Source organism: Grampus griseus, assembly GCF_964374135.1.
Source record: "Grampus griseus genome assembly, chromosome: 2".
Classification (NCBI taxonomy): domain Eukaryota; kingdom Metazoa; phylum Chordata; class Mammalia; order Artiodactyla; family Delphinidae; genus Grampus; species Grampus griseus.
Genome location: NC_139018.1, coordinates 66,589,994 through 66,614,141, shown reverse-complemented (window position 1 = coordinate 66,614,141; position 24,148 = coordinate 66,589,994). Strand labels below are relative to the sequence as shown.

Sequence of the window (24,148 nt, the reverse complement as noted above, 5' to 3'; positions counted from 1 at the left end):
CTTGGAAAAATTTTAAAGCAATGGTAACCAAATGCCCATTTCAGATAGAAAACTGTCTCAATGAAGCACTTAGTTTAACAGTATTATTTCCTGTTATGCCCTCCAAGATAAACGAGATGCAAGTAATGCCTACTCAGATAACTAAATAAGATTACTCATATGAGATTTTAAACTATAAATCAGCAAAAAGTTAGAGCTATCCACCAAAAATTATGAGAACAAATAATTCATAATCCTTCTTACTGCCACTTCAAGGTCAGGATAATAGCCATTCTATCAGCATTTAAGTGAATGCTTAGCTTCTCATTCCTGTAAGATGAGGGTGGAGGCATGTGTCCAGCTCACTCTAAAGCATCATGAAATCCTTGAGAGAAAAGTTTTTAAAAGAGAAGAAGCCAGACTTTTGTTAGGTGGGTGCCACTGAAGGATAAAAGTTGAGGCTGTCAGCAAGGAAGTATTCCAGGTGAAGGATCTTGGGCTGCACAAGGCTCATAGGACCAGTGGAGGATTAGTTTTGGAGTAAAGGAGCTGTTTGTGATCTGAAAGTGGATGTCGGAGTGTAAGTTTGCAGAGTCGGAGCAGTCCTGGGTCACGACAAGGTACAGGATATGATTGCTCATGGATGTGTGGGGCTGAAGAGGAGTGGAAATGAAAGTCATTGGAAATGCATACTCCCTCTATTATTTTTTGACTCTTACTGTACCTTTATTATAGCCCTCATTTTTCACCCGTTTTAGTTATTTGCCTTCTAAACAGCAAAAATTTGAAAAAAGAGGGAGAATGTCTTAATCATCTCTTAACCTGCAGAGCAAGACAGGTGCTCAGTAATCTTTGCAAGTGAATGAGTGAGAACTTCCCAGCAGAGAGCTCTGTAAGCAGTTGGAGGACAGCCACTGTATAGCTGCATTGTAAAGGGAATCCTGGCTTCCAGTAGGATGTGGATTTGATGACCTCTGAGATCCTTCTGGCACTCGGAGTCTGAAATTAGAAAATGTTCCGTAAATGTAAAGGAGAAATGTTATGCCTTGTGTATACCACTTTATTTCATTTTTTCCCTGGGTTTTAGTCTTGCTCTCTGTTTTTTCCTTTTGAAGTGCATTAGTTACCATGGAAACAGTGATGTCTTTGGAATTCATTGGTATGGTCAGAGTTTATTAATGTCTACAAGAACATTTTGAAGTTAATTTAAATAATTTCTTAAAACTCAAGGCTCAGATAGGGAAAGGAGAAGAAGAGATGACTATTAAATTCTCTGTTCTCTGCTTGAAATGATATCAACTCTGCCAAATCCTTGATTATCTCAGTATTTGTAGATAGACTATTTTTTTAAAAAATAATAACAATTTTTCAATCTTACACATTTTTAATGGTGACTACTTTATGTGCTGTGTCATTCTCATCCATTTTCTTTTAACATCTTTATTGGAGTATATTGCCTTACAATGTTGTGTTAGTTTCTGCTGTATAACAAAGTGATACATATATCCCCATATACCCTCCCTCTTGAGTCTCCCTCCCACCCTCCCTATCCCACCCCTCTAGGTGGTCACGAAGCACCGAGCTGATCTCCCTGTGCTATGCGGCTGCTTCCCACTGGCTATCTATTTTACATTTGGTAGTGTATATATGTCATTGCCACTCTCACTTCATCCCAGCTTACCCTTCCCCTTCCCCATGTCCTCAAGTCCATTCTCTCCGTCTGCATGTTTATTCCTGTCCTGCCCCTAGGTTCCTCAGAACATTTTTTTTTTTTTAGATTCCATATATATGTGTTAGCATTTGTTTTTCTCTTTCTGGCTTACTTCATTCTGTATGACAGATTCTAGGTCCATTCACCTCACTACAAATAACTCAATTTTGTTTCTTCTTATGGCTGAGTATTATTCCATTGTATATATGTGCCACATCTTCTTTATCCATTCATCTGTCGATGGACACTTAAGTGGCTTCCATGTCCTGGCTATTGTAAATAGAACTGCAATGAACATTGTAGGACATGACTCTTTTTGAATTGTCGTTTTCTCAGGGTATATGCCCAGCAGGGGATTGCTGGGTCATATGGTAGTTCTATTTTTAGTTTTTTAAGGAACCTCCATACTGGTCTCCATAGTGGCTGTATCAATTTACATTCCCACCAACAGTGCAAGAGGGTTCCCTTTTCTCCACACCCTCTCCAGCATTTATTGTTTGTAGATTTTTTTGATGCTGGCCGTTCTGACCAGTGTGAGGTGATACCTCATTGTAGTTTTGATTTGCATTTCTCTAATGATTAATGATGTTGAGCATCCTTTCATGTGTTTGTTGGCAATCTGTATACCTTCTTTGGAGAAATGTCTGTTTAGGTCTTCTAAATCCATTTTTGCATTGGGTTGTTTGTTTTTCTGATATTGAGCTGCATGAGCTGCTTGTATATTTTGGAAATTAATCCTTTGTCAGTTGCTTTGTTTGCAAATATTTTCTCCCATTCTGAGGGCTGTCTTTTCATCTTGTTTACCTCATCCATTTTTGTTGCCTTCTTTTATAAGGGAAAACCAGGCACCTCAATTTGGAACCCTTCCCCTACCATTTGAACTTTTAGAGTCACAGGGATTTCACTATCCAGCTCTCTCTTCTTAGGTAATCTCCTTTCCAGCTCCTGAAAAGTATATTAAAGTATACTCTCTTATTCTTTCTGTACATAAGGGATCACTTAATTTTAATTCAATAAATAGCTATTAGTTTATTCTACAAATATATATTTACTTATATTGAGTGCCTTCTATAAGCCAAGTACTGTGGTAAGCTCTATTGGTGATTTAAAAAAAGGTGAGGATGAAGCCTTTTTTTTTTCCTTAAGTACATTATCATTTTGTAGACTAACTCTATTATGGTGCAGGGGCCCTAAATTCTGAGGGACATGAGAACACTTTTCTCTATCAAGGAAGGTTTTCATGGAAAAGCCATTCTTTTTTGTTTGTTTGTTTATTTGTTTTTAATGTCCGTGTAATTTTGTACATGCTGGTCCCTTCCCTGAGAAGCCATTGTCAGTTCATATTCATTTTTCAAATCCCTGCTCAGGCATTACATCCTCTAGGAAGCTTTTCCCAAACTACCAGAAAAGATTAATAATTTTTTCTCTGAACCACTTGAACATATATCTAGTTTGGCTCTTATCCCACTACAAGTTTACCTGTCAGTCCCATCAGAAGAATGTGAGCTCTTCTTGGAGGGCAATAAACATGCCTTAAAAATCCTTAAATGTTCACTACCTGGCATGTAGCATGCATATGATGAATACTCCCTATACTGATATTTGACCTGGGATATAATGCCATCCACAATTTGCTGTTCCCACCTCAAGGCCGCTCTGACTGGCATTATCTCTGCCACAGGCAACCTGGTCGTCTTTCACTTCTGGAAGATTTCCATAGTTTCTCTTCTCATGGACTTCAGCATGCTGTTTCCCCATCTGAGAACACTTTACCCTCACTTTTCACCTGTAGCTCCTTTTTATCCTTTGGTGCTTAGATTTTTTTTAAAAATTTATTTATTTTTGGCTGTGCTGGGTCTTCATTTCTGTGCGAGGGCTTTCTCTAGTTGCGGTGAGCGGGGGCCACTCTTCATTGTGGTGTGCGGGCCTCTCACTGTCGCCAGCTCTCCTGTTGCGGAGCACAGGCTCCAGACGCGCAGGCTCAGTAGTTGTGGCTCACGGGCCCAGTTGCTCCGCGGCATGTGGGATCCTCCCAGACCAGGGCTCAAACCCGTGGCCCCTGCATTGGCAGGCAGATTCTCAACCACTGCGCCACCAGGGAAGCCCCCTTTGGTGCTTAGATTGAACAGCTCTTTCTCTGGGGGACTTACCCTGACCCTGTTGACTAGGTAAGCTCTTTCTAGTGTATGATTTAGTAACACTGTTTCCCCTTTTGTAACTGTTTTCACATTTTGTCAGTACTTTCACATTTATAGTGCCATAAGGTCAGCTCCAGCCACTGACCCCCTTCTGTGTTCAAAACATATAGCTGCACTAAATATATACTGAATGAATGATTGGAGGAGGATTTTCATAGGTATATCACAGGACTGGGGGAGGGACAGAATTCAGTCTGAAAAGAATCAGGAAATCACAAGTGTTCAGGGTTGTTCAATTTGTCTATAGCTGAAGTAATATGTTTGGATATGTCTTTGCTAGGCCTAGGTTTAGTCAAGCTTTAGACACTAGAGTAAGAAATTTGGACATTCTTCTTGAGATTTTTAGAGGCGTCCATAAAGAATGCTGGATAGGAAATAGACAAAATTAGAGTGGAGCTTTAAAAGGATTTAATCTGATAGAGATGAATAGAAAGAATAGGAGCCAGGAGAGTGTGGAGGCAGTAAGGAAGCATTAGCAATGGTCACAGTCATTCACAGTGCAGGTTGTGACCCACAAATGAGTCAGGAAATCAATTCAGTGAGAGATGTAACCAAAGTTCTTAAACAATATCAGGGTAAATTGCCCTTAGGAAGAGAAAGTGTTATTTCATAGGGATATGGTCTCAGTCATAAACATATATACGTGTGCTTTTGTATCAGATCAAGATGTCAAATATTTTTCTTATAAGACAGTTTCAATAAGTTGGGAAAACGCTAGTATAGGTGATAGGCAGTAAGGGTCTGATTTAGAGTAATGGCAATGAAAATGGAAAGGGAAATAAATGTAATCGACATTTTGAAAGAAGAATAGACAGGCTTGGCAATTGATTACATAGAGTAGGGTGGTTAGAAAAAAAAAAGGCAGAAATCAAAGGGATTTTGAGAGTTATGCTGCCGTTAATAAATCTACCAGGAGCTAGTTTTTTACTCAGGTTGACAGTGAACTAGAAATAAGAGGTTAGATTCTCAGTCACAAATCCCTGCCCGATCTCTAAGCATTGTGATTTAAAACTGTTTGGCAAGGAAGAGACTGGTAGAGAAAATGATTTGGTTTTGGCCTTTTTAGTACTATTCACATCACATGATGTATGTGACTATCCCTTCTCCTAACCGAACCAGATTTTTTTATTTATCTGTATATTTGTAGCCTCTTATACACAAATTTTTTAAAGCACATAGAGAGCTATATTCTTTAAGTATATCTTTTATGGTTGCAAATTAAATTACATTAGAAATTGTATTATAATTTTAAGGCAGTAGGGTACAGCTTACAGAGGCACTTTTACATAGTAGTTAAGAAGGGTGAGCTCGGGAGTCTGAATGCTAGAGTTCAAATCCTAGATCTGTCACTTTTTAGCAGTATGACCTGAGCAAGTTACTTAATCTGTGCCTCAGTTTTCTCATTCATTATATGGGAATTATAATAGTATTTCCCTCAGAGGGTTGAGGTGAGAATTAAGTGAGGGCTTAGTACAGTGTTTGGTACAATCTAATCACTCGATGTCAATATAATGTTATATAATTAATGTTTATTATAATTGCTATCATGAAACATAAATTTATAGTTCATAGGTGTTTTTGTATTTGGCCGAGGTATTTTGACTAGTCTCTTTATTTGCTAATAAGAATTTTAACAAGAAATTTTTAAAAATTTAGATAAATAGTGTCTTTGAGATCTCCTTATTTCTTGAGTATTTTAGTTGAGCCTAAATTGTTCTCTAGATTTATTAAGTTGTTAAAGTTATTTAGAGTCTAAAATTCTGCATTATTTAAAATTTGCATTATTTAATGTCGGCTAATTGCTGTCACAAGTAGACCTCAAAATTTATAATGATGCAAGCACAATAGACGCTTCTTTCTTGCTCATGTAACAGTACTAGTATATAAACAGGTGAGCATGGTGGCTTTCTTCCACAAAGTCATTTAGGCTGTTGGAGCCTCTGCCATTTTAAAATGTGACTTCTAAGGTCACCATTGGGCCATCCTCATTTGAGCTAGCCAGAAGAGAAAGACAGTACAGAGAGATGTCATGGGAGCTTTTTATGGATGAGGCCTGGTTGTGGCACACGTACTTACACTCTCATTCCCCCAACTAAAACTCTGTTATGTGATCACAGTCATGTTTCTCAAGGAGCCTGAGAAACATAGGTTAGCTATGTGCTAAGCAAGAAAGATGAGACCATGGATTTTGGTGAGCAGCTAGCTGTCTGTGCTATAGTTGATGTGGCAACAAATATATTAAAGCCTAATGCTGGTCACTGAACTTTTTTTTTTCTTATAATTAATTTTGAACATTCTAGGGACTTCCCTGGTGGCACAGTGGTTGAGAATCCGCCTGCCAATGCAGGGGACACGGGTTCGATCCCTGGTCCAGGAAGATCCCACATGCTGCAAAGCAGCTAAGCCTGTGAGCCACAGCTGCTGAGCCCACATGCCACAACTACTGAAGCCCACACACCTAGAGCCCGTGCTCTGCAGCAAGAGAAGCCACCGCAATGAGAAGCCTCACACCGCAACTAAGAGTAGCCCCCGCTCGCCGCAACTAGAGAAAGCCCGTGCGCAGAAACGAAGACCCAACTCAGCCAAAAAAAAAAAGAGAGAGAGAGAGAAAATTCTATGACTATTTCAGCCTTGCAAATAGTTAATTATTTTATAAAAGAGAGATAGGAATTTTGCTTTTGTTTTTAGCCAGCAGGTTTTCTTTTCCAGCTGGCTAAAAACAAAAAAACAGAGTCCTACTGCGGTGTGGATTTTGTGGTATTTATTTGTAAGGGTTAATGATTATATTGTCTCCTAAGAAAAATTAGGTGATCTTAGAACCTAAAATAGTTGATTCTTATTAATGTTTTCTTTCCGTTTTCCATTTTTATTACCAAAGCCCCTACAAGTTGTTCTTAGTGATGAGGATCAGAATTGTAGTTTATTCTTTTTCTGGCACAGTCACCATTCATGGCAGTAGGTTATCCATTTGGACCAGGAGTTTCACATCTTCACCCTTGAATGCCTTCAAAACTTATGTGTTCATCATATCTGTCTCGGAGCTTGTTCAGCATCTAGTTTGTCTTTTGGACCCCAAAAGTTCTATTTTCTTTAATACCTCAAGCCTATCTACCTCACAAAACAATTTAGAAATAGGTAATCTTACATGAAAGTGGAGGCAAGTGACACATTTATTCTTTTCATCCTTGAGCATAGTTTTTTCCTCTATGATCATCAAGTTCTCTCCCTTGATTCTTTGAGAAATTTAATACCTTTGATGTATTTAGAGAACCATTCATTATTGGCTTTGCAGGCCTTGGAAGGTGCTGTTAGTATTCTTTCTAGGAACGCTATTTATTAGTTTGCACATGATGTATCGCATGTGGCTTCCTTCTGCACAATTGGGTAATCTTTCCACTTTTGAAAAATGACTTTCCTTCAGTGACAACCTTTATAAGACTGAGTAGGTAGCATTATGCATCTCGGCCATAGTTGCATCTTAGAGACTGAAGATGTTTGCTCATTTTTGTCTTTCTCTAGCATCTCTCAGAAGTCCATGTATGTTTTAAACGAGAATGCTGTTCTATGTGATTTACATGAATTAAACTAATCTAACCCTCACAACAACCCTGTGAAGTAATAACATTATTTTCCCCGTTTTGCAGATGAGGAAACTGTAGTACAGAGAGATTAAATAATTCGCATAAGGCTACCCATCTGTTTAGTGGGCCTCTGGGATCCTGTCCTAAATGGTCTGCTTTCCAGAGCCCACATTCTTAATTGCTATTTCTGTGGGTTATCTAGAGTTGAGGTTTAGTAATGTGAATGTCATAGAATTATCACAGCATGAGAGATTAAGAGGAGTCTCCTTTAAATTTGCTTTCCTTTGGGGTCCTGATTGCCTAGGGCAAGTAAAGACAGAAAATTGGTGGATTGAAAAATGGAGAGGAGTTAAGGGGACCATAGGTTCTGTTGACAGTCAGGAGAGGTATACTGAGGGTGTTAAGGGAAAGGGGAGTTTCATAGCCAGGAGAAGGGAATGATGTCTGAGGCTCAGCTGCATCAGTGAATGATGAAGATGGTTCAAATCAGGTCTTCCCTTATAACTGTGCTCTTAATTACTGTTTTAAATCTCCCCACTGAACTGGGTTGACTGGTCAATAGTTTTAGGCCATCTAGTTGCATGAACAAAATCCTGCAGTTCATTTACTTGTCGTCTGGTTTTGTGACTTCCACACATAGACCCAGCTGATTTGAATTTTGGCTCTGTTATTCACTAACTGTGTGACCTTGAGCAAATAATTTAGCTTAAGTGTTTAGTGACCCATCTCATAGGTCGTTGTGGCAGTTAAGTGAGATTACATGTACAGTACTTTGCATAGGTCTTAGCACATGACATTGTGAAGGGTAGCTCTGAATGTTATTGTTACAGTGGTAGGTTTTAGAGATCATTACAATCCCTCATTTTAGAATTCAAGGCATGGAGAAGTTAAGTTGTACTTCATGGATCCGGAGGTAGTTAGTTGGTCCCTGAGAGGAGAATGAACGCAGGCCTCCCCATTAATTGTTTTTTCCATTACCAGACTACTTCTGAAAGAGAAAACAAGAACACCCATCTCATTTTTTAAAATTATAATATCTGTACACATGCTTCAAGGAATATACCAAAAACTGGTTCAAGGCTAATGGAGAACTGAAAAGCACTTGTGAATCTAATAATTTCATTTGTTATTATTCATTCTCTGTTTAACAGTGAGTTTTTCCCCTTCATTTTTTCTTAAATCATAGCTCTTAATCCTTGTGACAGGTTCCATCCGGCAAGAATTTAACCTGATTGTAGCCTTGAAAAATTGGATTATATAGTAACCTGAAAATCTTGCTTGTTACTTACCTGAATCTGGGTTTAAAATGCCAAGAAGAAATTAAAATTGGGGTCTTTTGAGCCTGCTTAATTCAATACATTTAGACACAAAAATCCAGTGTTTCAGGGCAATGTTGATATTTCAAGACAGTCAATTTTTTAAAAGTTAATAAAAGAGGTACCCTCCTGAGCCAGTGATGGATTAGAATAATGTAAGAATAACATGCTAAAGGTTTGTGGTGGCTGATGTTAGACAGGCATGTAGCATTTACTTTTTTCAGTAAAACCAGCTGAGGTAAAAAGAAAAAAGGATCTTATACTTTGATGAGACATTAAAAAATGATTGAGCGTGCTTACAGCTGCGTCTCAGTGGTATTATGTAAATTAAGCTATGGCAAAGCAACTGTTTTCTAATGTTTCTATGATCAAAGGATACACAAAATAGCTCTACAATAAACACAGCTTAACAACATATAAAGTATTCACACAATATAAGGCTTTTTTGGGGAGTGAGGGTAGGGGGTGGTCGTGTAGATATGTATTCTTTCCTATTTAAAAGCAGAATTTTTATGAATTGTAATATGGGCATTATAATCTTCTTTCTTATTACATTAGCTACCCCTGTTCAAAAATAATTGAGTATAGAGGACTGCTCTTAAATGAAGAGGGCAGTGTTTTCTAATCTTTTTAATACTGGAAGCTCTCTTGTAAATTTTCTTCCAGCTAACCCCATGTTTTGAAAAAGTTGTTCAGCCACATAGTCTGCATATCTTAGGAAGTAATTTATTTTCTCTTTTCTAGTTAAATATATGTGTGTGTGACTGTTGTATGAGCTTCTGAACAGAAAGAGATAACCACACGAGTGTTAGCACACTCAGTTGATGTAATTTCAACTAAAAGCAAAGAAACTTGGCAGTTTATCTGTCCTGAATAGTCTTAAAGGTAAATGTTTCATTTCTGTTCAATTTTTTAAAATATTCATAAATCACAGACCCTGATAAATTTTTTTTTGCATCTTTAGGACCTTAGAGCAACATTAGGTAGGAGAACTATCAAAATAAGTTCTACAGTCAGCCTTTAGTTGTCAACAGCAGCACTGTCCAAGAGAAATATAATTCAAGCCACAAATGTGATTTGAAAGTTTTTAGTAGCCATTATTTTAAAAATAGGAAAAGACAGGTAAAGTTAATTTTAATAGTATACTTAACTAAGTATATTGAAAATACTGTCATTTCAGCATGAAATCAATATAAAAATTGAGAATCAAGCAAAAAGGAATTGCATTTAAAAATACTAGGAATTCTGACAATTCAGTAGGAAAAGAACCACATAATCAATGGAGAAAATAGACAGGAGACCTGAACAGATACTTCACAGAGCAGAATATACAAATGACCAATAAACATGTAAAAATATGCTTAACTTCCTTACTAATTTTGGCAACACAAATTAAAAACACAGTGCACAGGATAGCTGGGCGCAGAGGCAGAATGAGAACAAACTGGAATGCACCTGTACCTCTGCACATTTCTGTCACCACCTCTGCCCACAGGAAACCTTTAGAGTGTAAGGCCTAAGCCTACACCTTCTCTTCCCAAATCTCATGCCACTTTACCTGTGGTGAACTTTAACCAGGAGCCATATAAGGAAGGAGATTCTAGGAAATATAGTTCCTGGTATAAACAGATTGACAGTTGAAAATCCAGCATAATGAGGTACTACTCCATACTTACTATACTTGCCAAAATGAAAAAAGCCTGATGATACCAAATGTTGATGAAGCTGTGGCATAGCTGGAGTTCTCGTTCATTTGCTAGTGGGAGTATAAATTGGTAGAATTTTATTGGAAAACGGGCGTTTTTTTAATTGAAGTTAAATATGCATAACCTAATACCCAGCAAAAAAGACATGTATTAAAACGTTCATAGAAGCATTGTTTATAAAAATCTGGAAACAACACGGATGATCTAACAAGAGAATGCATAACTGTGATATAGTCATCATGGAATCTTAGGACTCACTGAAAATGAACTACAGATGTACATGGTTTAGCTGGATGAATCATACAGACACAGAAGAATACATTGCATTATTACATTCATATCAAATTCAAGACAACAAAATTAATTTATGCTGTTAGAAATCTAACCACCATGTTGTTAGTTTATACTTTTGGCAACCTGATTTGGAGAGTATACAAGGAGACTTCTAGGGTGCTGGCAATGTTTTACTGACAGCATCATGGTAACCTGGGCCTACTTAACTTTATGATAAGTCCATTCAGTCATGCGCTTGTGATTTGCGTACTTTTTGTGTGTATTCATGATACACTTCAATGAAAAAACTTAAAGAATAGCTTGTAAACTCCAAAAAATTATTGAGATATGTTACATTCTTTTACTTACACTAAGTCTTTGATATCCAGTTTGTATTTTACACTTACAGCACATCCCAATTCAGATTAGCCACATTTCATGTGTTTAGTAGCCACATGTGAACTAGTGGCTACCTTATTAGACATTGATGGGCTAGAACTCCATCATTTCAGAGCTCTCTGGGCTTAGGCTTTTATTTCAGTTCTTTCCTTGGAGTGTCATGTGGAAAGAATAGGGGATTGTTCTTTCCAAAGACCTCATCTTAGTTTTACTGCAACCTCTGTTTTTATAGAATATTTTCTGTTTAAAACAGATGGTTATTTTTGGGTGCAGGTTCACAAGATGACCAATAAAACATCATTTTGGTTATTTGTTCTTATTGCTTTATTGGCCGCTGTTCACATGACCACCTTTTGTAAAAGCCAACATTTTATTGAAGTCTGATATACATACACAAAAGGGCATAAATTGTGAGTGTATATAGCTCAATGAATTTTTGCAAAGTGAACACACCCATTGCTTGTATTCAGAAACAGAACATTACCAGTACCCCAGAAGCTCCTGCCTTGTGCCACCTTCTGATCACTACCCCCAAAGCAGAACCCAAATTATAACACCATAGATTAGTTTTATCTGTTTGTGAACCTAGTATATACTTTTGTGTGGCTTCTTTTGCTTAAAATTATGTTTGTCAGCTTCACTCATACTGTTGATTGCAGCTATAGTTCTCTCATTCTCATTGACGAGTAGCATTCAATTGTGTGAATATACCACAATTTATTTGTCCATTTTACTGTCGATGGACATGTGTGTAGTTTTTCATTTTTGGATAATTAGTTATGAACACTTTTGTAATGTCTTTTGGTAACTGTTCACATTTTTTGTTAATGTATAACAGAGTGGAAATACTGTGCCTTAATATAGGCATACGTCACTTTAAGTAGATAACTACCAAACAGTTTTCCAAAATGGTGTACCACTTTACACTCCACTGAAGCTATGAGTTTTAGTTGTTCCATGACCTCACCAACATTTGGTATTTGGGTTTTTTTTGGGGGGGGTGGTTGTTGTAGTCACAAGGACGTTTTCTGTTCTAATCAGATCTTAAGCATAAATGTATGGTATCTCGTTGTGGTTCTAATTTGCATTTCCCTGATGATAATTAAAATTGAACACTTTTTCTCATGTTTGTTCATCTTTGGGTATCTTTTTTTATGAAGTTCCTGTTAAGTCTCTTGCCCATTTCTCTGTTGTATTATCTGATTTTTTTTTTCCTTATTGATTTGTAGGAATTCTTTATTTATTCTAGATAAAAGTCCTTTGTTATATATGTATATTATAGATATCATCTTTTGCTCTATAGCTTGCCTTTTTACTCTCTTAACTATGTCTTCTGATAAATTATTAATTTTAAAGTAGTCGAATTTAACAAAAAATTTTCATTTATGTTTAGTGCTTCTTTGTGTCCTGCTAGAAAAATCTTTGCCTGCCTCCAAGTTTATAAGTTTATTTTGCTGTTTTCTTCCAAACGTGTTTTGTTTTATCTTTCATATTAGCTCTCCAATCCATCTGTAATTAATATTTGTGTATGGTGTGAGATAGAAGGTTAAGATTCCTTATTTTCCATATGGATATCCAATTAACACTGCAGTGCTGTGTCATCTCTATTATAAATTTGTGACTTCCATGTGTGAGTCTGTTCTGGGCTCACTCTTCTGTTCCATTACAACTTTTATTTTTTAGGGAAAGTGGTATTTGTGTGGGAAGTTTTTGAGATGAAGGAATTCTAGAGTTAAGAGGAATTACTTTGTTCAACGTAACCTAGGAAGCAGTATTAGGGCATTTATCCTTTAACTAGAAGAATATTATCAGTAATAGAGCCAAGCTTAGGTATCACAACCTCTTAATTTCAAACATACAGAGGGTTGTTTATCTCTAAATTGTTTTGATTATACATGCTAATTAATAAATGATGTTTGAAAATATATATATAATTATAGATATAGAGATTCTATAATGTATACTGTATATAGGTATATAATAAATTATATAAATATATAGATATATAATACAAATTATCTGTACCTATATATAGATTTTATAATGTATACTATATATAAATATATATTGTAAATTCTACGTATCTATATATAGTACATGTTTATTACTGTGCCAATATGTTATTTTCATTATAACACACATACAAAATTAGAATTAAAAAGGAAATCATAAGGAAGAAATAGAAATTTTAATACTTTCTTCTTACACCCCTGTGTCAGCCAATATGGGCTGGATTATGTGTACTAACAACTCTCAAATTTCAGTGGCTTTAAACAACATGAGTTTATTTCTCTCATGCTACACGTCCATTATGGTTTGGCTGTAACACTCCTCTGCATTGTTCTTACTCTGGCACCCAGGCTGATGGAGCAGCCGCTTTCTGGAAGCTTGCTAGTCCCGGGGACAGAGGGAAACATAATGGGGAATTAGCACTTAAAGCTTCTGCCTAGATGTGACACATGTCACTTCAGCTCACATTTCATTGTCCAGAGCAAGTTACGTGTCCTCACCTAATTGCAAAGAAGAAAAATGCTAACCTTGTGCCCAGGAAAAAAATCCTATGCAGAGAACTGTGCAGGAGACCTAGAGTATTTTAGACAGTACTAAAAACTATCACCTCTGAAATGACTGATTTCAGAGCACACAGCCCTGGATTTGTGTTTGTCTAAGAAAATAAACACACAAAGACAAGTCCTTTTAGTTTTTCCATTCCATGTTGTTTTTAAAACCCTACAGTCCTGAGAAATGAGTCTCCTACAACTATAGGCACAGTGGTCTCTCTTGCTTAAAACCCTTCAGTGGTGTCTGTACTCATACAACCCAGACACTAAACGGCCTGTAAGCCTACTTTTCAGGCCTCATCTCGCACCACTCACCCCATACCTAAACTGTACTGCATTTCAGTTCCTTGAAGGAGACAGGAGACATGCTCCTACTTCTGTCTTGAGTGTGTTTCCTCCCTTTCTCCTTGTTTTTACCTGCTTTAACTGTTAGATCAGACATTTCCTGCAGGAAGTCCTCTGTGACTCCAGGGTAGATAGAGTCCTCTCTTTTCTACAGTCTCATAATACTCTGTACTTTGCTTCTAGAGAAGCTGTTCCAGTTTATAAAATGCATTTTTGCACTAAGTTTTCAATCTGTTTCTCCAATTAGTGTGCAAGCTCCAAGTCTGTTTTGCTCACCACTATATGCTACACCTTGTGTTTAGCCTAGTTACTGGTATATAATAGGATGTCATTAAAGACTGAGTTTGGTTATAGTCTTATGTCTGTGACATTTATGTAGTCTATATAGAGAATGTCTGAGACATTTATACAGTCCGTAGTGAACAATTTAATAGTAAGTTAATCACAAACAAACTTCAAATACACTCTTGCTCCATGCCTCTATATCTTGGGAAGTCTAAGAGATTCCAGAGAAGGAATACTTTTCCCATTCTCTCTGGACTAGAATATACCCTCACTTAAATTTTCACGTTGTGTTTCTCCTTTTCCCACTTCTAGAGTGATATTTTTACATTAAAGCTGAAAGCCTTACAGTTAGGGGGTATATCACATTTAACATAAATGGCAGTAAAACTACCCAAGTAATGAGTGTATTATATAGACATAGTGAATAAAATAAGCTGTGTGGTATTTAGCTAGGTTTTCCTCTAACTTTCTGAAGATGGTGCTGAATTACCAAAATACAGTGTGATTTATTTTTTGTGATACTTTGCATCAGCAAAAGAGCATATGATATTTGGAAAATGCTTACCTACATACTCATGTCCCTCACTATTTGTCTTCATTTACATGTGTTGTAGAAAACCTTAGTCTTTCCTGTTTCTCTTTTCAGAAAGAATAACAAATTTGATCACCTTCTTATTTATATGTTTCATTGTGGACTATCGGTTCTCTTCTGCATTTAAAATGTAAATGTTCTAATAGAGATATCTCCCATAATGATACTCTTATTGGTGGGATTGATAGGATGATACAGACATTGTTATCTCTAAGCCTCTGATAGTTGTTTTCCCCATTTTTATTCTAGAAGAGAACCACGGCTTCCCATCAATAAAAAGTAAGATTAAAAGGATCATGAATAAGGATTATATTTGCAGAAGCTGTCTATTTTATTCAACAAATGTTTATGAAGTATCTAGTTTGTGCCAGAAGTTGGGGAAACTCAGAAAGAGATGGACACTTTGTATATAGCTTTAAATTTTTGCTTTGAACAATAACATTTTGATAAGAGCTGAGTTTCAGTATTTTGCTCGCTGTGTCACTTTTCTCACCTATAGAAAGGAGATGATAAAAACCCATCTCATAAAGTTCTGTGAGGAGTAAATAAGATAGTGCATATAAAGCACTTATCCCAGTGCCTGACATAGAATAAGCGCTCAGTATGTGTTAGCTGTTATTTACTGTGAGGCTTTGTCCACAGTTAGCTTCTTAACTATTTCTTTTCCTGTGCTTCTTCCTGCTGTTTTTCCCATGTTGCCCTCAGAAGTGAATTTCTAAAGCGTACATCTTATTGCGTATCACTGCTGCTTTGGTACCATCTCTGTTGTCTCAAGAAGAAAGTCTCAAATACAGGAATGGCATTTGGCACCTTACCATCTGACCCTGACCTTTCTTACCAGACTAGCTTCTGCCTTGGCAGCTTACTGGGCTGCAGCCCAAAAAGGCCACACAAGTTGTAGTCCGCTGCCTTGGCTTATGCTCTTTCTTCTGCCTAGAATTCCTGCTGTAGGCCTCAACCCCTCTTCTCACACTCAACCTGAAGAAGCGATTCTCTCTGGGCAACTCAGAGGTCCCTCTCATTCTTCCCAAACAGAATTTTTTGATCCCTGTCATTTATAACTCTTTAGCATTTATCTCATTATTAGAGTTAATGACATGTGTCTTGCTCTCCCACCAGCTTGAGTTCCTTGAGAGCAGAGACCATAACTTATTCATTATTGTATCACTGGAACCTAGTAGGCATGCAGTAAAAACTTGTTGAAATAATGGATTGAAACTTGGTTTAATTTTGTTTTGATTTCAGTGTGTCTTTATTATTCTAGGTTCTGGGCCTTGTCCAAAATATGAGTGTTTTCCAGTGTCCAAAATGTAAACACAAAACTCATATTTTTGGTGCTGATGGTGCAAGGAGACTAGCACGGACCCTTGATCTTGATATTCTAGGTAAGACCACAGGATATTCTTTTGCAAAGAAAATGGCATGGTGATGAAGAATGTCTCAGAAAAGGATGAATTGCTTTTGGCTTTGTGTTTTAAATTGTTAGTATAGCACAGTTCTGTGTGTTAACCTTTCTTTGGCTTTTTGTGATACTTCATTAGTGGAAGGCTTTTTGAATAGGGGGTTTGTTCTGCCAATTATGATAACTCTTGCTATAGATAAAAACTGCCTATAACTTGAATTTGAGAGGAGAGTTTTGTGGTTTGAGTATTGTGATTTGAAGCCTACATTTTAAATAATGATCCTCAGTTTGTTTGCTACGTTGGGAAGACAGCTCTCAGTATAAGCAGATATATATACAGAAATACCTGTTCTGTATGTTGTAGCAACCTTTGGAAGTGTCAGTTCTTGGTGTGTATGAAGAAATGCCGTCCTGATCAGTTCTGAATTTATTAGTCCTTTTGCTGTAGAAAACAGTATTTTCTGTTTTCTGTAATCTTCTTATATGTAACCTTTTTATTCTGTAATCTTTTTATGCCATGTCCATAAAATATGCCCCTTGAAATTTACACTGTCTATACAGTTCATGTTACTGAATTGAAGGATTCATTAGTGTTTTGAGAAGTAAAATCATGTGTTAAAGGAGCAAAACACAGATTTTGGATAAAACATGATTTTTAACAAGTCCAAAAGCAACTTAATGGACTTTTTAGGAAACATGTTTGATATTCTACTTATGAGTTGTTGTTTTTTTTTTCTTAATTAATTAATTATTTATTTATTTAATTTTTGGCTGTTTTGGGTCTTCGTTGCTGCCTGCGGGCTTTCTGTACTTGCAGGGAGCAGGGACTACTCTTCATTGTGGTGCATGGACTTCTCATTGCGGTGGCTTCTCTTGTTGCAGAGCACGGGCTCTAGGCGCATGGGCTTCAGTAGTTGTGGCGCACAGGCTTAGCTGCTCCACGGCATGTGGGATCTTCCTGGACCAGGGTTCGAACCCGTGTCCCCTGCATTGGCAGGTGGATTCTTAACCACTGTGCCACCAGGGAAGTCCCTACTTACGAGTTTCTGTTCTGAGCAAAGGCAGGTGTTAGATGCTAAATAACGGAGGCATAGAGTGAATTATTAGTTTAGGATAGTTAACAATTAAGATCCCTTAAAGATCAAGGAGTTTCAAAACATTCTTTATTATAATTAAGTTTCTAAAATTTGATGTTAAATGTATTATTGTTTTTATGCATTTGTACTAAAGCAGCTACCACAGTACCAGGTGAATACTAATGATATATTTTGATACATTGTTATAATAGCTACTAATTATATTCTGCAACAGTTTTTCATTTAACCTAGGAAGTTCAATTTCCCAAATCTGCATAATAACATAACAGATTGACATTCACTTATATAATAAAGTAAATGTGTAATTATAATGACGTTATTGAATTATACTGACAGTATTATAATTCCCTAATTCAAGAATGGGTGGTATGATTTTGTAAGTCAGTTATTTAGAACTTGAAACGTGTCTCCTAGAGAAACAGTTTCACATATGGAAGATACATTTTAACCAACAGCTCACAAGCGTAATCAGAAAATCAGAAACACTGATTACTGATCACAGAAAGTGGGTAATGCTATAGACTGCTGTATATCAAAGTGTTATGGGAAAAATAATTTAGAGTTCTAATGTGGAGCACATCTCCTCCTTTTAATGTCATGGGACCCAGAGGGATGTCCCATGAACTGGAGCAGGGGCTCTGATGATGAAGAGGTTGGAATTGGGAATGAGGAACTGAAATCAGGGAAAGAGCTCTCACAGCCATGGCCTCCTGGATGGGTGAAACCCCCAGGACCCTTTACTGACTCTCTGGCTGCCTCTTATTTTCATCCATGGGGCTGTGTTTCAAATGATTATTTCGTAAAATGGCTCTTCAGAACTTTATCCATATTCACCTACAGGGGCAGTTTGTACATAGTAGTTAAAGCTCTCAGATCATGCCACAGAAACCCCTTTAACTCATGTCTCTGAAATGTGCTTCCTTCAGCCCTAACCCCTCAAAAATACTTTTCAAGGCCAGGCCGAACCTTACCCACTCTCATTACCTTTACTCCTTTTTATCCTTCTCTGTATACGATTGTTAGCCTATTACTGCTCTCACTGTGCCACTGTTTTCTAATAAGGTTTTCCTCTTTCTTGTTCTACCCTTCTGCGGATTGTGAGTCTCTGGAGGGCAGAAGTGATGTCACTAGGTGGCTATAAAACGGAGAAGGTTTTACTTTTTTTTCTTTCATTACTGTAGTAGAAATGAAAGCATTCAGTATTCTTTACTATATAATGGCTGTTCATAAATCAAGAGAAAAAACTTTGCAGGTTACTAAGTATTTTCTGTAATATCTTCTCCTGCCTGCCCCTGTGATAGCTTCCTACAGTCTAAAGTTGATCTATAGAATAGACATCAAATTTACTGAAAAGCTGGTCTTTAAATGGTTACTGAAGTATTCATGTATTTTGTCTATTGAACTTTCAGGAAAGAGTTAAACAGTTGGTCAAGATCTCAAAATTTGCTGGTGGGAGGAGCATGAAATATCTGTTCCTCCATGTAGCTCATAATATAAATTGTAGTAGGTTTGTAATTTTGTAACACATTCTTCTGCATTATTTCTGTTGCCTGGCTGAATGAATTCTTTACATAAAACACACACACACACATGCACACACACACGTTTCAATAACCTTTGGGTGGACTTGGAGTAGGTGTAAGAATGCTGAGTACCATGACAAGTCAACTCTTCTACTCCTTTTACTGCAATTTTTTTTTTTTTTTTTTTTTTTTGCGGTACGCATGCCTCTCACTGTTGTGGCCTCTCCCGTTTTGGAGCACAGGCTCTGGACGCGCAGGCTCAGCGGCCATGGCTCACGGGCCTAGCCGCTCCGCGGCATGTGGGATCTTCCCAGACCGGGGCACAAACCTGTGTCCCCTTCATCGGCAGGCGGACTCTCAACCACTGCGCCACCAGGAAAGCGCTACTGCATTTTTAATCTCAGCCTTTTGAAAGGCTTCATTTGTGATGGTGTGGTAGAAAGAGTCAATTGGATGATGGATCAGAGCATTTTTCCTCTAAATCCTACTACCTAATATATCCTCAGGGAAGACACATACCCTCTCTGACCTCAAGTCTGTATATTGGGGGTTCTTATATATTTTCTGAGAGCTCATCAAGCTCACAAGTTATATATAATGCTATATAGATTAATACATAATAAAAGAAAAATAATTCTATCTGATAAAGAGGCAGATAGTTGAAATAACAGGTCTGGCCTAATTTTCAGCAGTTCTCTTAGCTCAGTCATCTGCCATCAGGAAGATTATTTTGTTGGCTTTTTTTAAACTACTTTGCCACCCCATCTTTTCCTCTTCAATTTCCTCTTATTATGTGGCAAGATATGTCTATATCAGTTATTACAGGGAGAAAAATTTACAGATGTCTTCCAGGCCATTTGTTGCTGAAAGACTTCCAGCAAAGAATAAATCAGAGGCCTTATTCCATGATTGGCTGCCACACTGCTTTCATATATACATATGTGATCATGGAACTGCCCTCAAATGGAATATTTTGCCCCTAATTTTCATTTGAAATTTGTTTTTCAGAGATTTAGCGATTTGAGGATAGTCATAACTCAAGTTGATTTGAGTCGATTTGTTTCTTTCTGCAATTCAAAGAATTAAATTCTAAAAGCCAATATACACTTTTGCGGTACTAATGGATATCTGGTGGGCTCTTTTAGGAGATATTCCCTTACATCTTAATATACGGGAAGCTTCAGATACAGGCCAGCCGATTGTGTTTTCACAGCCTGAAAGTGATGAGGTAAGTTATATTTCTAAATATGTATTTTAATTTCTTTTCACAGGATATATACTTTTTGATGTATAGAAAGAAAGTTGGGGAGATCAAGTTTGTCTATTTGGAATACATATGTTAAACAAAGATTAGTTAACATATCCAAAGTATCTTTAAGTTACTATTTTATATGGTAGAGATACCAGTGCTGACTCTGAATTATCAACTGGACACGTTCACCTACAAAGAATTGTCACCCAACCAGTTTTTTCATGAAGAACACGAACAGTAAGAGCTTGTAGAGTTCTTATGGTGCTGGCTAGCAATATCTAACTGCCCGAGGTTATTATATTTCAGTATTAGAAGTTCATCTGATTGTTGGGAGAAGGAAATCTGATACAAGAAAATATTGAGTCGGATATAGGGAAACTGTATAAACCTTTAGAGATGGGATTTTCATTGCATTTATTTTAATAAATAAGATTGAGGAGGTGAGGTAGGAAAACTAGTAGTGTTTCATTAGCTAATATCATTGGGGATACAGTTGATAGATTTTCAAAGATTGCTGAAGCTTAATGCCTTTAAGCATAAATTCTTTAATTTTACTCCTTTTTAAAATAGAAATAAAATCATCCATATATATCTCTTCTTTCCTAAGTAGCACTTGCTATTTAGGTTTGAAAGTGAGCCGTCATCTGGTACATCAGTTTTGATGTCGTTTTTGTGCTCCTTTGCCAAGCAGCCCCAATCAGTCTTCTAGTAGTTCCTTTTTTTCCCTTATGTAATGAGTATAACTTTATAGTACCATTATTTTGTCTGTCCATGACTACTACCCCTTTTATTCTAGCTTGCTTCCTCTAATCCCATGTGAACTGGAAAATAAAACAGCCAAGCTTGGTTAGAGCTGTGAATAAAGTAAGGGCAAAACTGACAGTCAGGAGTCTCAGATTGGTAAAGTAGATTCATTCTGAATTATCTCTTTTAGGTGCCCAGAGCTCCTTTCTCTTTCTTAAGGGTTGGCAGTTATGATATAGGTGATTGAGTTGCTGGGAATATGATCTCTGAGTAAACGCAATGTAGTACTTATCATTGTTTTTCTTTTCTCTGCCTTTTAGGTAATAAACATTAAATTTCCTTTTCAGTCTTTTCTTAGAAATCTTTTGGATAAGCAAAAACCATAACCTTTTATTGCTTTCATAGTTGAAGTCTGGCAATCCCAACTACCATAGGTGTACTTTATGCAGTGAATGAAAAGTTGTATGAAAATTGAGGGTTTTTAAATTACACACTTTTAAATGCTTCCTGAGAACAGACTATTTAAAGACATTCTGTGGTGAATACAAATAATTACCTACTAGTTTAATTCAATTATGAACTTACGTTTTTAAGTATTTTTCCACCTGTTCATTATTGCTTTTTTTCTTTGAGATTCTCCAAAAGCAAGAAACATTTCAAAAAGTTAAAGGAATGTAATATAACAGAGAACATATAGCAACCATCAAAAGGTAATATGATTTAAAACTCTAAACAACAGTGTTTGTAGAGTTTGTTGGAGTTACATGTTTTTAAAATCTCATTTACATTTACATAAACATTAGACCTATTATTTTACTGTTGCTTGGTGACATTTATGGGAATGTGAGCAAGCTGCCTCTTTGGGGTTTAAGTTAGATTTGATTTGGTGAGGTCTCTGCTAAAGTAGTGAGAATTTCATGCACCACATTGTCAGCCTTACACGTGAAGACTTCTGCCTTATATATGAAGACTTCTGAGCAATTTTAAGATTTAGACATGTCCATGAAAAGGAAAAAAAGTGGAGCCTTGTATTTAATTTGTTTCCATGGAAGTTATTGCTTCCTACTCTTAGATTGCAGACATTCATTATTATTAACCACCTTCCTAATAATAACAGCAGTTAGAGTATGCTAGACACTGTTAGACATTTATATACTTTCTATGCTCACAAGAACTTAATGTAATACATAAATAGTCCGCATTTTGCAGATGAGGAAACCGAGGCTCATAGAAGCTAAATAGTTTTCCCAAGGTCACAGAACTAATAAATGGCAAGATGTGATTAAAAGGCAAGTCTGTTCCTTCCAAATATTGTCCTCTTTCCATTGTATCACCTTCTGGGTCCTCTACTAATAGCTTTGATTTCCTCAATTCCTTCTAAGAAGTGAGTACAGTACTTGAGTGTATTAAATACAATATATTATTTGATTCTCATAGCACATTTGTGAGATATGTATGATAATCTCCATTTTTCAGATGAAGAAGCAGAGATTCATTTATAGTAAGGAATTTGTCTAAGGTAGTACTAGAGGCTATTTCCACACTCAGCTCTGAAACCATAGCCCATGTATCCTCTTCCTGGTGCAGTATCTGCTTCCCTTCCTAATTAATTGCAAGATTACTTCAGTGTCTCTCTATTGTGTATATGTAGGCTAGCTTTCAGTTCACCTCCTTTTCATATCACAGAGATCTAGAGAAGAGGGTGGGCACACTCTGCCCCTCAGGTCCCACTGGTGTGCACAACCACAGGGCATAATACAGAGAGGATCCTAACCTGGGTCTGAGAATCCCATGAAGTTATATCCAGAATGTATGAGTGTGCCTTTTTCTGGGGAATTGAACAAGGGCTTTATTAGATTCTCAAAGAGGTGTCTGCATGAAAGGAAAAGCATTAATCTGTATTAGCTTGGGGTTTCATTAAGAAGAATGCCACTTTCTAAGTGTGACCTTAGGCAAGTTCCCTCATGTCTCTGAACCTTTCTCTCCATCTGTAAATTGTTATCATAATGAGAAGGATTAAATGAGATGATAGTGTGAAAATACTTTGAAAAATGCCAAGTAGAATACAACTATGAGTATTTATGTCTTCTGAAATGTTCTGTATAAGATGCTATAGCAATAAATGTCTTTCTTCTGCCCTTTATCAAAGGATTGAGTCCATTTTTGCCCTTCCCCTTATGTAGCTTCAAGTAAATGTCACTCTTTGGTGGCATCTAAAAATCAGAGCAGAATTTGACTCATGAGATATGGGTAGAGTTCTCAGCTTCAGCATTAAAGATACTGTCCTAGATATTAGGAAGCTGTTGCTGAGTCCTGGAATCAGGATCCTTCTGGTTATTCTTATGGTGAATCTTACCTCCTGATAATCCCCTTCCCTTTTGCTCTATGAACTTAAATGGAAATACGCTCTCAGAAGCTGGTCACAGCCCTCTGAACAAATTCTACCATATGCATGGAAGTTTAGTGCCCATTCTACCTTCATGTCTTCATTTAAAGAATGAAGGAAGTGTTTACTTGCCAACGTGATAAACTTCTGCAAAAGTTAATGGGACGGAATATGCAAAATTATTTGTTAATAGTTAGCCCCTTAGATTGATAATTTTTATTGTTTGCTTTTAGGGGTTTACTACAGGCAAATTTATTAACAAGTAAAAGTTTCATCTTTAGCTTTTTGTCTTCTTTCTAATTCTACCTTCTCTTCTCCATCTTCCTTCACTCCCTCCTCTCAGCACCAGGTTCCAGGTTCTCATTCTCTGCCCATAAAATCTTTTAAAATTAGGCATTAGGGATTTAACTCTCCCAGTAATATTTAACTTTCAGAAGAGACAAACACTAAGAACACAGTGATTAATCGAAAGGTATGCAATGTGCTGACTTTGAGGCATCATTGGAAAAGTTGGGAAGGGTTACAGTACCAATTAAAAAGCTCCATCAGGGCTTCCCTGGTGGTGCAGTGGTTGAGAGTCCGCCTGCCGATGCAGGGGACACGGGTTCGTGCCCTGGTCTGGGAAGATGCCACATGCCGCGGAGCGGCTGGGCCCGTGAGCCATGGCCACTGAGCCTGCGCGTCCGGAGCCTATGCTCCGCAACAGGAGAGGCCACAACAGGAAGAGGCCCGCGTACCGCAAAAAAATAAAAATAAAAAGCTCCATCAGGCTTCTGCCTACTCAGCCAAAGGTCAGAA

At 37.1% G+C, this 24,148-nt stretch overlaps 1 protein-coding gene across 2 annotated transcripts in view; it reads left to right on the top strand.

Annotated features, from left to right (window-relative positions):
* Positions 1-24,148, top strand: part of NUBPL (NUBP iron-sulfur cluster assembly factor, mitochondrial) — a 249,732-nt gene that overhangs the window by 220,242 nt on the left and 5,342 nt on the right. For both annotated transcript variants that reach the window (XM_082648015.1, XM_082648014.1), the window contains 2 exons: positions 16,211-16,331; positions 20,114-20,196. In XM_082648015.1, coding sequence (XP_082504141.1) covers positions 16,211-16,331; positions 20,114-20,196 — 204 coding nt within the window. The remainder of the gene's footprint in view (positions 1-16,210; positions 16,332-20,113; positions 20,197-24,148) is intronic.